This window comes from Moschus berezovskii, chromosome 3, assembly GCF_049115385.1.
Source record: "Moschus berezovskii isolate FMDL1 chromosome 3, NW_MosBer_1.0, whole genome shotgun sequence".
In the NCBI taxonomy this organism is placed as follows: Eukaryota; Metazoa; Chordata; class Mammalia; order Artiodactyla; family Moschidae; genus Moschus; species Moschus berezovskii.
The window spans coordinates 79,892,840-79,909,021 of NC_142462.1; the positions used below are offsets into that span (position 1 = coordinate 79,892,840).

Below are 16,182 nucleotides of genomic sequence, written 5' to 3' on the forward strand. Positions count from 1 at the left end.
ACCCAGCTTCTTGCAAGAAAAGAAAAAATATAACAGAATTTCTTCCTCATTGCTGGATTCTGTTTTCTGGAGAAGCCATAATGAGCTTGTTAATGAGGCTTATGTTTTCAGGTATTTAAGTTAGGGTCTGGTCAGAAGAACCCAGAAAAGGTGATGTTCTGACTTCTTCAAAAGTTTAACAATTTGGCAATAAAATAGAACCAGAAAAATTTATAGTCTTTAATCTCATTTTCAAATTATATGCCAAGGAATATTTCCAAGATCATGATAAACAATGTATATGACAAAATTTTACAAAAAATATTTGAAAAAAACCTCAAATTCCCAATAATCAACAAATGTCTATACAACTATAGTAGTACCTTAATAAAATAAATATATGGACACTGTCCCTATAAGTAAATGTTCGTATAAAATAACACTGGGTACAAAGACAAAATTCAAAAGCCCAGTTAACTGAGGGACTGACAGCTCTACAAACTACATTACCTTAATAAATATGTGGGCCCTGTTCCTTTATGTAAACACATGGACAAAATAATTTAGCAGAAAAGACAAAACTCAAAATGCTCTGCATGCACACACATTCTAAGTTGGATGCTTCTTTTCCTGTCACCTTCTGATAGAGAAACATAACCATTTCTTTTATGAAGAAAAAATGATTTTATTGCAAAAATCTAGAAATGGTTTTCATTAGTAACTGATGAACTCTATGGCAAGAAAGGATGGTGTCTTAGTCTGTTTGGGCTGCTATAACAAAAATACCACAAACTAGGTGGCTGATGTAAACAACAAACATTATTCTCACAGTGCTGGAGGTGGGGAAGTCCAGGTCATGGCACTGGCAGGTTTGGTGTCTGGTGAGGCTCTGCTTCCTCACTGACCGCCATCTTCTCACCTCAACCTCACTTGATAAAAGAAGCAAGGGATCTCTCTGGGTTTCTTTTAAAGGCACTAATCCCATTCATGAAGGTTCTGCCTTCATGAACAAAAGTGAAAGTTGCTGAGTTGTGTCCAACTCTTTGCAACCCCATGGACTATAGAGTCTGTGGAATTCTCCAGGCCAGAACTGGAATGGGTAGCTTTTCCCTTGGGGGATCCTCCCAGCCCAGGGATCGAACCCAGGTCTCCTGCATGGCAGGCAGATCCTTTACCAGCTGAGCCACCAGGGAAGACCAAGAATACTGGAGTGGGTAGCCTATCCCTTCTCAATTGGATCTTTCTAACCCAGGAGTTTAACTGGCATCTCCTGTATTGCAGGCAGAAACTAATCACATCCCAAAGACTCCCACCTCCTAATAATCTTGGGGATTATTGAAATCTTAGGATTTCAATATAAAATTTTCAGGGAGGGGGATACAAACATTCAGACTATAGCAGATGGCTTGATATCAATTATTCTAAAGCCAAATATCATGATTTTTAGAAGGTGTCCACCAAGAGTTTATATGACTGCTAAATGGAATCAACTCATTTATTGATAGTATGCCAAGAGGTATGTTTTAGACAGTTTACCATGGAAAATTCATGAGGAATTTCTGAGAGTTTTTTTGAGATTTAATATTTGTTTTTGTTTCATGACCAATATGGCATTTGGTTACACCCTCTTTAAAACTATTCTGGGCTAAAATTATGGAATTTTTCCCAAATTTTATTCTGAAGCAGTAGTTATATTTGTTACATTAGGTATTGTGGGAAGCAAAAAGTCACATGGTAAAATAGCGTTGGGAAAACTGGGGGCAAGAAAGTCAATCACATGACTTAATCACAAGATTCTCCATATCTTCTGACATGTAAACATACTGGGGTATGCTTAAGGTGAGGGGGATGGGCTTCCCTGATGGCTCAGTGATAAAGAATCCATTTGCCAATGCAGGTTTGATCCCTAATCCGGGAAGATCCCCTGGAGAAGGAAAGGGCACCCCACTCCAGTATTCTTGCCTGGTAAATCTCATGAACTGAGGAGCCTGGTGGGCTATACAGTCCATGGGATCACGAAAAGTCAGGCATGACTTAGTGACTGAACAACATGGCAAAGAAGTCAGGGTGGTGGTGGGGGATTGGACAGTGACTCTGTAGAGTTTGCTCTTCAGTTACTCTGCTGACTTCTGGTTTCCATTGTTGCTATGGAGAGATGTGATATATATCTATTTGTAATTTTCTTAAGTAGATAATCTCTCTTTTACATCTATTTTAAATACTTATTTTTGTCTGATGTTCCATCACCAGGTCTTAATGCTGATTTTGTTTATGCTGTTTGCATTCATGTGCTTCCTGAATCTGAGACTCATGTCTTACATCAGTTTTGGAAAATTCTCAGATTTATATTTTCAAACACAGGTCTCTCCCTAATTTTCTCTGTTTTAGTCTTCTGAAACTCTAAATAGACCTCCTTATACTATCTTTCTTATGTCTTAACTTCTCTAATTTCTCTTTTATATATTCTACCATCTGTTCTCTAAATTACATTTAGTAATTTCTTTGTATCTACCTTCCATTTCATTCTTTCATTTGTACCTTTTTTTTAAACCTGTTTTTAAAATGTGCTTTGTGGCCCATCTTTTGAGTTTTTAATGTAGGATGATTGGCCATATTTACTGTGTGTGTGTGTGTGTGTGTGTGTGTGTGTGTGTGTGTGTGTGTGTGTGTGTGTGTGTGTGTGTGTGTGTGTGTGTGTGTGTGTGTGTGTGTGTGTGTGTGTGTGTGCATGCGCGCGTGCTTAGTCGCTTCAGTCATGTCTGACTCTTTGCAACCCCATGGATTGTAGCCTGCCAGACTGTTCATGGGATTCTTCAGGCACAAATACTGGAATGGGTTGCCATGCCTTTCTCCAGGGGATCTTGCAGACCCAAGGATTGAACCCAAGTCTCCAGCATCTCCTGCATTGCAGGCGGATTCTTGACCACTGAGGCACCGGGGAAGCCCATATACTTATTTTATATGTTTTTTAAAATTAATTAATCTATAACCCAGTCACTAAAATATCAAGAACTCACATGCTATGTTCCTCCTTATTCCATTTCCCAGCCCGTTCTCTCAGAATCACAGTAAGCATTATCCTTTCCTTTAGTTACAGCTATGGCTTAGTCTTTCTTGTCCTTGAATTTTGTATAAAGCTTACCCTAGATATGAAGTTTATTTCAGTGACTTTAACTTTCATTTACAGAAATTATTTTTGTCTCTTTTAAAATCTGCCACATTATTTCTGGTAGTCCCTTGTTTGTTGCATATGTTTTTGTTTCCTTCTTTACCTAAATGTTTCCAAATATCATTTCACATTATATGTTATAAAGGTAAATTTATTATCTCTGTTTATAAAGGAAAAAGTAGAGAAGGAAATGGCAACCCACTTCTGTATTCTTGCCTGGAGAATTCCATGGACTGTGCCTGGCGGGCTACAGTCCAGGGTCCCAAGAATCGGACGAGACTGAAGTGATTAACATATAAAGGAAAACGAGACCTTTCCCCTCCCTCCCACCTTCTAAGAGGAAGGCGGAAAATCTGCTGCTGCTGCTGCTGCTAAGTCACTTCAGTCGTGTCCGACTCTGTGTGACCCCATAGACGGAAGCCCACCAGGCTCCCCCTTCCCTGGGATTCTCCAGGCAAGAACACTGGAGTGGGTTGCCATTTCCTTCTCCAATGTGTGAAAGTGAAAAGTGAAAGTGAAGTCGCTCAGTTGTGTCCGACCCTTAGCGACCCCACGGACTGCAGCCTACCAGGCTCCTCCATCCATGGGATTTTCTAGGCAAGAGTACTGGAGTGGCTTGCCATTGCCTTCTCCGGAGGAAAATCTAAACCACCCAAATCTTCACAGTAACCATTTGGAATGTAAATAGGTCTCTCAAAAAATGTACATATATCTCCTCCCTCGGAACCTCCCTCACCTCACCATCCCACACCTCTAGGTTGTCTCAGAGCGCTGGGTTGAGCCCGCTGTGTTAGACAGCAGCTTCCACTAACTATTTTACACATGGTAGTGTATAACTTTAGTGCTACTCTCTCAATTCGTCCCACACACTACCCCCGCTACTGTGACTTTTTCTGTATTAATAGAGATGGTCATGTAGACGTTTTTTCATCATTGTACCAATGTAGTATATTACACTGTTTCATTTTTGTATGTTGAACCTTCATTGTTTTATAGGAATAAATCCTATTTGATCATGGTGTATAATTTTTGATATGTTACATTGAATTCTGTTTGCTAATATTTTGTTGAAATATTTACACCACTATTCAGAGGAGGGCTTCTCTGGTGGCTCAGCAGTAAAAAAAATCTGCCTGCCAATGTAGGAGACATGGGTTTGATCCCTGTGTCAGGAAGATCCCCTGGAGAAGGAAATGGCAACCCTCTCTAGTATTCTTGCCTGGAAAATCCCATGGACAGAGAAGCCTGGTGGGTTATAGTCCATGGGGTTAGAGTCAGACACGACTTCACAACTAAACAGCAACAAACCAGAGCGGATGTTTGCCTGTATTTCCTTTCCTTTTAGCATCTTTGGTTTTAATGGCAGGGTAATGTTGGCCTCTTAGGATGAGTTAGGATGTGCTCCCTCACCTTTCGTTTTTTTTTAGAAGAGATGGGGAAGGATAAGTATTCTTTATACATATTTGGTCAAATTCATGAGTATAGCATTGGTTCTTTGGTAGAAAACATGTATGTTAAAAGGTCTTTGATTATTTACTCTCCCTGCTAATTATTACTAACAGAATTATAATTATATAAAAGTCAGAATTATAATTACATAAAGTTTTCATTCCAATCCCAAAGAAGGGCAATGCCAAAAAATGTTCAAACTACCTCACAATTGCTCTCCTCTCACACGCTAGCAAAGTAATGCTCAAAATTTTCCAAGCAAGCTTCAACAGTACATGAACTGTTGACTTCCAGATGTTCAAGCTGGATTTAGAAAATGCAGAGGAAAGAGATCAAATTGCCAACATCCGTTAGATCATAGAAAAAGCAAGAGAATTCCAGAAAAACACCTACTTCTGCTTTATTGATTACAGCAAAGCCTTTGACTGTGTAGATCATAACAAAATATGGAAAATTCTTCAAGAGATGGGATTACCAGCCCACCTATCCTGCCTCCTGAGAAATCTGTATGCAGATCAAGAAGCAACAGTTAGAACTGGACATGGAAGAAACAGACTTGTTCCAAATTGGGAAAGGAGTACGTCAAGGCTGTATATTGTCACCCTGCTTATTTAACTTATATGCAGAGTATATCATGCAAAATGCCAGGCTGGATCAAGCACAAGTGAAACAAGATTGCTGGGAGAAATATCAATAACCTCAGAAATGCAGATAACACTACCCTTATGACAGAAAGTGAGGAGGAACTGAAGAACCTCTTGATGAAAGTGAAAGAAGAGAGGGAAAAAACTGGCTTAAAACTCAACATTCCAAAAACTGGGATCATGGTATCTAGTCTCATCACTTCATGGCAAATAGATGGGGAAACAATGGAAACGGTGAGAGATTTTATTTTCCTGGGCTCAAAATCACTGCAGATGGTGACTGCAGCCATGAAATTAAAAGATGCTTGTTCCTTGGAAGAAAAGCAATGATCAACCTAGACAGCATGTTAAAAAGCAGAGACATTCCTTTACCTAGAAACGTCCATCTAGTCAAAGCTATGGTTTTTCTAGTAGTCATGTATGGATGTTAGAAAAAGAAAGCTGATCACCGAAGAATTGATGCTTTTGAACTGTGGCACTGGAGAAGACTCTTGAGAGTCCCTTAGATAGCAAGGAGATCCAACCAGTCCATCCTAAAGGAAATCAGTCCTGAATATTCCTTGGAAGGACTGATGTTGAAGTTGAAACTCCAATACTTTGGCCACCTAATGCGAAGAAGTGATTCATTGGAAAAGTCCCTAATGCTGGGAAAGATTGAAGGCAGGAGGAGAAGGGGACGACAGAGGATGAGATGATTGGATGGCATCACCGACTCTATAGACATGCGTTTGAGGAAGCTCTGGGAGTTGGTGATGGACAGGGAAGCAGCAGTCCATGGGGTTGCAAAGAGTCCGACATGACTGAGGGACTGAACTGAACTGAACTAATTATTGGCCTATTCAGAGTTTCTATTTCTGCATGTGTTTTTGAAACCTAATATATTACATTCAGATTTAAAAAAAAAAAATGTAAACACCTAGGTAGTAGAGCTTTACCTTGGGAGCTTAATGCAGGTGTAACCATTTATTGCTCAGGAAAACAAAAGTTTTATTTTTCTTTTGGATGAGGACAACGCATTAAACAAATGGCTACCACAATTCCCAAGTGAACTTAGGGTGAAATAATGTGAAAAAACAAAAACTTAACTAAGAAGGATCTGGCCACAAATTGTGATGTCAAGTCCTCCTGTGGAAAACAGGTTACAGTTAATCCAAATAATAAGTGACAATAGTGCTGCCAAATGGAAAATAGGGCACTACTGATCTTAAAGCCTCACCTTATATCCTAGCTAAAAGCAGCATGAGATAAAAGGATTATAATTAGTTTAGCTGTATAAATTGTGAGGTCTTATTTTGATTTAGTAGTTTCTTCTAGATTGCCTATATACAGCTATTTTATATTGTGCTTATTCAGTAATAAATGTGTTTGCTTTCTTTCCATAGTGATGTGAGGTCTCTCTTTTTTTCAGTAAGGTTTTTACTTCTCCGACAGTATCTAATAATTCTAACACCTGTGGCCCTTTGTGACTGTAATTTTGCTCTTTGTTGGTTTTCATTATTATCTCATGCACAGCATTTCTTAAACATGGAACCTGGGTTGATTAAGATATTTCTCTGGAGATTTGAGTTTGTTTTTGCCAGACACCAGAACACATCACCTATCTACAACTACTTTGTTCATTTTTCTGCTAGAGGTTCCTTAGACCGTGCAGGTAAAATAAATCAAACCTTAAACCTCCATGTGGGCAGACCTGTGGTTATGAATTATCAGAGGACACTTTTCCTTCCATCCAGTACCTAAGACCAAGCCAGACGACTAATTTGGTTCTTCCCTTTGCTAGTGAGCAGACTATTTTATCCTTTAGATTGAAGTGTTTCAGCATTATTCAGGGGTCTCAGTTGGCTGAGACCCCTCCCTACTCCACTACTCTTCTTTTGTATGAGCTTTACTTACTTCCATTCTGCAGTTGTTTAGTGGCTAAGTCGTGTCAAAATCTTTTACAACCCAGACTGTAGCCTGCCAGGGTCCTCTGTCCATGGGATTTCCCAGGCAAGAATACTGGAGTGGGTTGCCATTTCCTTCTCCAGAGGATCTTCCCAACCCAGGGATCAAACCCACAACTTCTCCATTGAAGAAGCCACCAGATGCTGAACCACCAGAGATGCTCTTCAAGCTTAAGGCTCTTTCACTTCAGCAATCTTCCACAAGGTGTCTCTACAGTCAACTTATGCTTATCACAGTTTTCAGTTCTTGCTGCCATCCTCACCCCTGCCTCCAACTAGGCTTCTTTTCCCTCATTTTCTTGCAACCTCATTAGATGTTTTGGTTTGAGGGTGTAGGATTTTACTAGATTTTTTTATTATGAACATTTTAAAAAATATATCACCCACTGTGCTGCTGGAAGGAGAAACCTAAGGCATTTGTTTTATAATAGGTATACCCCTTACTAGCCACTACAATAGGAAAAGATGGCGATAGAACAGATATACAAATATGGAACTGGGCAACTTGTAGAATAGTACTGTTCTCAACTAATTCCCTCTGGTATCTTGAATACATGGTAAGCACTATGAATCTCTTTAGAACCTGAACACATGAATATTAAGCACAAATGTTATAATATCTACCACAGGAATGTGCCAAGTGTTCATTTTTGCTCTTGTTCGCTTTCTCATTTTCCTACTACTTTCAATAACAAGAGTCTTTCTCCCCAATTTCCTTAGGTAAAGGTGTTAAGGACTTCTGATTTTCTATTCTCCCCCTCATGGAAATAAACTTGAAATGTCAATCAATTCACCAGGCCACTTGATGTATTGCTAACTCTGCATGACCTGCAGTACCAGCACAATGGTGCTATTCCCCATCAGTCAACTGAACAAAACTAGTAACTTCTGATACCACAAACACAGAAGATTTGAATTAGGACAAATACCTATTTAAGGCCCCAAGTATTCCTTGAAGAGATACGGGTGGCAACATTAGGACTTGGCTTCAAATGTATGGTCTGAATTTGCAAGGTGTTAACTGAGCTCGGTTTTTCACAAACTTGGGTAGCTAGTCAAATGAGCCCACTTCAGTATTACAGTTAAAACACTATCTTGGTTCACTCCAAAAGCCACAAAAGGTCTTGAATATTCAAGTGTTGTGATTTCTTCTCTGTTTTACAGCACACTTCTGTGGCAGCAGTGTGTGAGATTAGAGACAGGAAAATGGGAAATAAGGACACAGAAAACAATAATCTACTCGTATAAGGAGACAGATGATCTGGAGAAGAAATTATAGGACCAGTGGTTTAAGAGGGGTCTGAGGTAATCTAGGTTAACCTACTACTACTGTCTATTGCTTGGGGCTTCCCAGATAGCTCAGCGGTAGAGAATCTGCCTGCCAAAAAGGTGTTCAATGAATGGGTGGGGAAGATTCCCTGGAGGAGGAAATGGCAACCCACTCCAGTACTCTTGCCTGAGAAATCCCATGGATACAGATGCCTGGCAGGCTACAGTCCATGTGGTCCCAAAAGAGTCCCACGCACCTGAGCAACTAAACAACAACAATCTATTGCTTAACTGGAGGGAGGAGGAAGGTTGCTAGAACGTTAGTTCAGCCAGAGAAAAAGTCCTCACTGATTTACTCCACCGTCCTAGACAGGGCCTGGCAAACAGTATGTATTCAATAAACACTTGACTGAATGAATACAGCACCGTCTGACAGAATATGGGAAAGGAGGAAAAATTCAAACTCGGGGGCTGAATTTGAAGAACAGGAGTCGAGAAATTTCCCAGTGACAAAACTGGGCATGTCTTGAATGAGAGCTTGTGGTGGAAGAAAAGTATGATTACTGGAAGCTCTAGTGATCAAACCTGTTTTTTTGTTTGGTTTTGGCCTTGCCGTGCAGACATGTAGGATTTTAGACCTCCCAACAGGGATCCAACCGCATTCCCGGCGTTGGAAGCGCGGAGTCTTAACTTCTGGACCGCCAGAAGTCCCTTGCATTTCTAACGACTCCAACCACATCAGCTTGCTTGAACATGAGCTTCACCTAGGTTAGATGGAATGCAAATCCTCTATAGTTCCAAAGATTCGCTAGCCATGTAAAAATGTTTCTTTCTGGATGCTGGTCGCACACACCCCTTGCTCTTTTTGCACACAAACGCGAGAAGCACGTGCAGAAAAGCAGGTGGTAAAAAAGAAGCCAGGAGGTGAGGGGCCAGAACTATAATCCAGTCTCTGCCTCAACTGCAGCAGCTGCCCTAGTCTTCAGGGCTCCATCAAGGGACGATTTGGAAGAAGATAACTTAAAATTACAGCGGGTAGGCGAAACAAGAACAAGGTCAGGAGCTCGTGTCCAACTCTTCCTGGTTGCGGGCTATTTCTGTTGGGTGCAACTGGCGCCAGCGGCGGAAATACGACCGAGTCTGGGTAAAGGTCTCCAGCTGAAGGGATGACAGCCAAGAGACCTCTGGTGTGTCCAAGTCGATCGTTTCCCTCCGAGCAGACAAAACACGCTGCTCAAAGAGCATTACGTCAACCAGCATGTGGCTGGTTACCTTACAGGAAGATAACGCTATCGATCCACCGCTCGACTCCGCTCCACCCTCCCCGCCGGCACACGCAAGCACAGCAAGGCCAGGACTGCCGTCAGCCCCTTCCGGCACAAACTCGGTGTCGTACCTCTAACGGCCTGTCGTAATTGCCAGGAAGGAAAGGCCGGGAGAGGAAGGGCACTCAACGCGGTACCCCCAAGCATGCTAGTCGGCATGCGCGCGCCCAGAGTCCGGACTCAGCCCTGGAGACCCGAGCCAATGAGGCGCGGCTTCGTCACTGCGTATCCGGTCGCAGAGACGCACGTCAGGGGGCCGGGGGGCGGAGCCAGTTTGGTTGCACCAACACCGGTACTTAGGCACGTACCGGCTTGTCCTTGGGCTTAGAAAGCGGGACGTTCGGCTTGTGAGCGGGAACTTCTCGGTCGCGCACAGAGGAAGAACGGTGAGCGCGGGGCGCGGAGGCCGCAGCAGGCGGGAAGCTGAGCCCCGAGTGCACGCGCCTGCATGGGGGCCGCGTGGGTGGACCGAGGCCCGCGCGCGGGGGCGAGGGAGCTGGCAGGGAGTGGCGCCCAGCTAGACTGCGCCGGGCCAAAACCGGGTGGGCTACGGCTTGAGACCCCAGCTAGATAGTAGGGTCGGTCAAGGTTCTGAAAGCTCGGAGGCGGCTTGGTCGCGATTCTTACCGAGACGCCGGTTCTCCGTTATCGGGATTGCTGAGCTGGGGCAATGGTAGAGAAGACTTCCTCCGAGGTGAGGGCGGCAGTGCGGGGACGGAGCGCAGCACTTCACGTCCTCCTTCTAAAGGAGCAGAAACGATTGCTCCTCCAGTAAGTCATTTCTTGGCCACCTGTCGCTTCCCTCCTTAACCTGCTGAGGAACGTCCGCGGGGGTAGGTTTTATCACAGTCTCCTTGAAACAAGCCTAGATGGATGACCTCGTGGTCACTTCCGCGGATCCCAGAGCTGGATGATGGGGGTCCCTGGGTGACCGCAAAGCTGGCTGTTGACCTCCTACCCACAGCAAAGCAATTTAGAGTGACCTGAGCGGACTGAAAGATTTCCCTTTTTGTAAAAATATATTTTGTTTTCTCTTCAAAGAGCAGTGGCTTTAAATTGTATGAATAAATAATGAGGCCTTAAAAGTTGGAATTTTGGTGACTTGGATTTAATATGATCGCAGTTCAGCTTAATTAGATTTGTGACTTTTTGTGACCTTGGTTTCATGTTTTGAAATGGCTTCGAACTAGGTTCCCACTTTGCTTTCCTGACCTCCAACCTTTCATCACTTATGTCAACTGGGGAAAAAAAGCACAACATGAGAGTTGTGCGTTAACTTTTCTTTGGGGCAAAACGATGAGTATGTCCTAGAAGATAAGAAACTGCTCTGAAGAGGTAGGGAGGGAATGTCAGTATTGTGTATGATTTTAATGAATGGGGGTACTATGCAGTCAAACACACTTTTACCAGAGGTTTGCTGCTAGTCAGCGGGAACGGGTACTACCGTTAAGGATTTTAGTGCTTTTCTACATAATAAGGAGATGGAAGAATTGGGCTTATAAAATCTTCACCTGAAAATATCTATCTGAAGGCCAGTTTTGCCAGTTAACTCAGAGCCCAGAGTGCCTCATTCCTGCTCCAGCCTGAAATCCTTTCAGAATGTGTTGAAGGTCAGCAACTGCAGCCGCTTGTGCCTTAATCCTTGTATAGGCTGATGGCAAGTGCCACGTTTTAGTTGGCACTTATACACACAGAGGGGCTTCCCAGAGGGTTCAGTGGTAAAGAATTCGCCTGCTAGTGTAGGAAACACCAGAGACATGGGTTCAATCCCTGGGTCAGAAAGCTCCCCTGGAGGAGGAAATGACACCCCACTAGTATTCTTGCCTGGAAAATCCCGTGGTCAGAGGAGCCTGGTGGGCTCCAGTCCATTGGGTCGTGAAGAATCAGACACAACTTAGTGACTGAGCATGCAGAGATAGTCACAGAGGTGTGTTTTTCAAGGAAGTTCTTCCAGATAGTGTTTTTGGTATTAAAGAATCTGTTGCAAGTGAACAAAATTCAACCTGTTATTTAAGTTTGGTGTCAGTGACTGGGGTTGATGATTGGAATCTGCTGTATTTTTACTTGGAGAAAATATTACTAATCTGAATCTTTCATTTTTAGATTTAAAAATGGGTGATGTTGAGAAGGGCAAGAAGATTTTTGTTCAGAAATGTGCCCAGTGCCATACTGTGGAAAAGGGAGGCAAGCACAAGACTGGGCCAAACCTCCATGGTCTGTTTGGACGAAAGACAGGTCAGGCTGCTGGATTCTCTTACACAGATGCCAACAAGAACAAAGGTAAGAGGGGGGCATTGTTAACTAACCCAAGCACAAACTGTATGAATGTAACCTATGGTAAACACTGTTTCAGGAGGGTGACATGCTCAACAATATATTCTTCCTTGTTTAGGTATCACCTGGGGAGAGGAGACGCTGATGGAGTACTTGGAGAATCCCAAGAAGTACATCCCTGGAACCAAGATGATCTTTGCTGGCATTAAGAAGAAGGGAGAGAGGGAGGACTTGATAGCTTATCTCAAAAAAGCTACCAATGAGTAATAGTTGGCCACTGCCTTATTTATTATGAAACAGAAGTGTCTCATGACTTTTTATGTGTACCATATTTAAATTGATCTCATACACTAGAATTCAGATCATGAATGACTGATGGAATAATTCTATTGGACAGTCCTGATTTAAATAAGATTGGTTTGTGGCTAAACGAATATGGTCAGCTTTTTTAATTTTGATAGTAATTCCGGTTCAACAAGTACTATCACTTTTCCCATTCTAAAGAGATGGTTGAAGTTGAATAAGGAATATTAAACTTTTTAGGGAGATGGTGCATTCCTTCTCAAACCCTGTAAGAGATTGGTTTTATATTTAGATTTTTATGACTGGTTATATTAATATATTTAAATACTGAAAAGGTCCCTTCACTGTCTCATAGAACAGAAGAGGATTCCATGTGTTTCAAGTTGTGTTCCTTAGCCTGTTAAGGCAAGGATTGAAAATACACTGACAAAGTCCACTTTTATCTTTTTGGTTTTATAAACTATGCCAATTTAATTAAAATTCTCTATCTAAAATTTAGCCTTTTACTTAATGAAAGACATTTTAGTGTGGTTTATGTGTAGCAGAGTATTTAGCACCTCACATTTGGTAGATGATCTTTAAGACCAGATGCTTTTAAAATTCACTGTAACAAGATATATTAACAAACTTTGCTTGTTAATTCTTCACAGAGTCAGGCTAAGTTATAATTCAGGGTTGTCTTTTAAACAGGAATTCAGAAACGCAACCGTAGAGCTACTCGTATGTGGTGATTGGTAGTCGTGCTTTTGCCAACTCAGAAGGATTAGAGGGGCTATATCAGTAGCTCAGATTTGTAAACTGTCTGATAGAAGGCTTAAGAATTAAAAAACAAAGTCACAGATTATGATTTTTCTAACGATTTAATGGCATACCAGAATGGTTGAAAAATGCAGTAGCCCAAACCGGCAGCATTATTACCAGTCATAGTGGTAGATGGCGTTTACTTGGTCTTCTAGGACAGCCTGCCCTGGAACAGCACCCAGTCATTCACTCAGCTTCTCTGGCCAGAACGAGCACTGCAACATTTATGCCAAATGTAGAAGGAAGACTTTCTGGTCATGGCGTATGGTGTGTACAGTGTATGGTTATAGTTTACGTGCCAAGTCACTCATACACAGTTTGTGCCATACATGCTTAGTGTAGTCCCTAGAAATTATGGAATGGTGAACTTGAACTAAGCCATAAAGAATACTGAGAGAAATTCTCAGTGGGGGAAATAAGTCTGTACCAGTGGTGAGAGCCATTCCTGCGTGACAGTAGGGGAACTGGGAGAAGGCCTTGTCAAAAGTGATGGGGATGTATATTTAGGTCTGTAAGGCCTCATAGAGCACTGTGTAACTTGTGGATCTTATTTTCAGTCATTGGAGAAATGTGAAAAAGCAAAGTAGTCTGAAAACATGGGCAAAATTTGGGGAAGCAGAAGCCTGTTATAATTCAGGTGGTATCCAGGTCATTGTAGCAGTTAACTTCTAAGAGAGTTCTGCAGCAGTGTGGGAACACATGGAGACCAGGAAATTGATTGATTTCTGTGCTTCCTAAGTTAACTAAGGCCTATGTTGGTAGAGAATTGTTGTGTTCTAGGCCAGTTGTACTCAATAAGGGCCTCTAGTAATTATAAGTTCCTATAGTTAATTCAGGGCTTCCCTGATGGCTCAGATGGTAAAACATCTGCCTGCAACGCAAGAGACCCAGATTCAATCCCTGGATCAAGAAGATCCCCTGGAGGAGGAAATGGTACCCCATTGCCATATTTTTGCCATGAACAGAGGAGCCTGTCAATCCCTGGGGTCTCAGAGTCAGACACAATTGAGCAACTAACACTTTTCAGTGCAGAAGTACACACTGATCTGCTTTGGCTGCATTTATTTTTGTTCCCCAGAACGAACACCATTATCATGGTGTTCACATACTCAGAAGTATGATACAAAGAATTAGATTTCCACTTGTTCAATAACACTTGGATTCCAGGTTATCTTATTTGAAGATTGAGTTATTTGGAAACTGGTCATAACCCCAAGCTTTCTTGGTTCATTCAGAAAGCTAAACAGGTACGTTCTATTTCTCAAAGGGTAAACATGTCCAGGTTTTTAGGAACTTGACTAGTAGTCTTGTTATCTAGCATATCTTTCCACACATACATAATGATAAGAAGGCCAGTGTGTGAGATTGACTTGCTCGAGCTTTGGTTAAGTTGGCTATTTTAGTCATATTAGAGAGCTCAGTATTGGAACTGGAAGAGATCTCAGAGATTCTTCGATTCTAGCTGAACAGATGAGAGGTGAGATTAACCTTAACTAGGCTCAGGGAACTATGGAAACTACTCACTTCGTTGAGCTGGGCCCCTAGCAGGACCTAGTAGTCCAACCTTGCAGATCACTGAGGAAGGAAACTGAGGCATATGGTAACTTTGGCCCAGTTCTTCAACACCCCTGCACTGAGCTGTGAAGGTTTTTGAGGTATGCTGTGGGCAGGGGCAAGTATCTGGACTGGGACACAGCCCATCCCATTTCCAGAGTGTCGCTTTCTTTCCACATGTTGAAAGTTGTCCTGCCTGGGAGCTTTGAGGGGTGCTGGGCCCATAGTGGCCAAAATCACATGCTCTTGCCCCACTGACCTGATTACAGAGTCCTGATTAGGGGAAGGGAGAATTCCCTGCCTCCTTTCCAGCCCCTCTGGATTTGTTACCATTTTTCTTGTACTTGACATCTGCCAGTAAATATTGTCTACACTGGAAAAAAAAAACACGAGATGAGTGACAGCTGAAACCACAACCAAGCTATTCTGACCATAGTTTGGTCTTGGTCTAACTCCATTTTACCAGAAATGTTAATGAGCTGCTTCCAGTTTGCTTTTTCTTTATTCATTAGAATTGTGCCTATGTTCCACATTGATGCCATTAAATATGTGTGTATAGCTTGAACAGCATCCTCTGAAGAACAACCATTGGACTAGTTAATTTTATTTGTGTTGTAATGAAGAATGCTGGTTTTTGGGAATGGAAAAATTGTGTTCATAATTTTTATTAGGGGTTAGTAAGCAGTCCCAAAGCTTTTTGTAAATAAAACTATTGGCACATGGCCACTATATTCACTTGTCTTATCTAGGGCTGCTTTTGTGCCGTAGCATCAGAGTTGAGTAGTTGTTAAGAGAGACCGAATGGCCCACAAAGCCCAAAATACTGACTGGTGCTTCACAGGAAAGTCCTTGGCCTCTGGTTTAGAGCTTTGCACAACTGCATTATTTTGCCATCTGGAGAACAGAAATAATCTCTACTTCATAAGCCTTGCTATAAGCATTCACTGAGTGGCATCTGTGAAAACTCTTAACTGGTAAGCATTGAAACACTATATCTTCATCAGATTCCCTCAAAGTCACATATTGGAAAATTACTGCTTCCAAGGTAATTGTTGTTCCTAGCTTTCTGTTCTCAAGTGGCCCTGACTGCTCTTAGATCTTTTACCTCCCTCATTCAAATCTCATATATTCATGGAACAAAATAAATAGGCATCCTAAAATCTTTATGTTCATATAGCTGGAACCACCTGTTAGTAACCCAAGTCAGCATGACATTGCCCAAATTCTCGTCCAACTCTCACCAAATTGGTGTATTCATCCTCACTAACTCATTGGAAAAATTGTCCCTATATTATAGCTAAATAGGCTCAGGTTGTTACTCCCAAAGGTCAGAGACCCGGGTACATTACCTTGGTAATATCACATGTACTGACACTGCCTTCTCATGGTGCCTTCTAAAATGTCATATAGTCATCTCTATCATTCTCTTTATGGAACTCCCACACTTCTTTTGTTACTAAAGACAGCTTTCT

General features: G+C 42.0%; 1 protein-coding gene across 1 annotated transcript; it reads left to right on the top strand.

Moving 5' to 3' along the window:
* Window positions 1–10,024: 10,024 nt before the first annotated feature.
* On the top strand, window positions 10,025–15,097 carry CYCS (cytochrome c, somatic). The gene is made up of 3 exons (XM_055421000.2): window positions 10,025–10,164; window positions 11,882–12,058; window positions 12,171–15,097. Exons 2-3 carry the CDS (start codon window positions 11,890–11,892, stop codon window positions 12,317–12,319), a joined length of 318 nt encoding a protein of 105 aa, XP_055276975.1. The 5' UTR covers window positions 10,025–10,164; window positions 11,882–11,889; the 3' UTR covers window positions 12,320–15,097.
* The last annotated feature ends 1,085 nt before the right edge of the window (window positions 15,098–16,182 follow it).

What these genes read in the sequence shown, in the direction of transcription:
- CYCS (XM_055421000.2), top strand. Translation starts at nt 11,890, where the DNA reads ATGGGTGATGTTGAGAAGGGCAAGAAGATTTTTGTTCAGAAATGTGCC. An exon ending in AGATGCCAACAAGAACAAAG is followed by an intron (nt 12,059 to 12,170) that starts GTAAGAGGGGGG and finishes TTCCTTGTTTAG; the next exon opens with GTATCACCTGGGGAGAGGAG.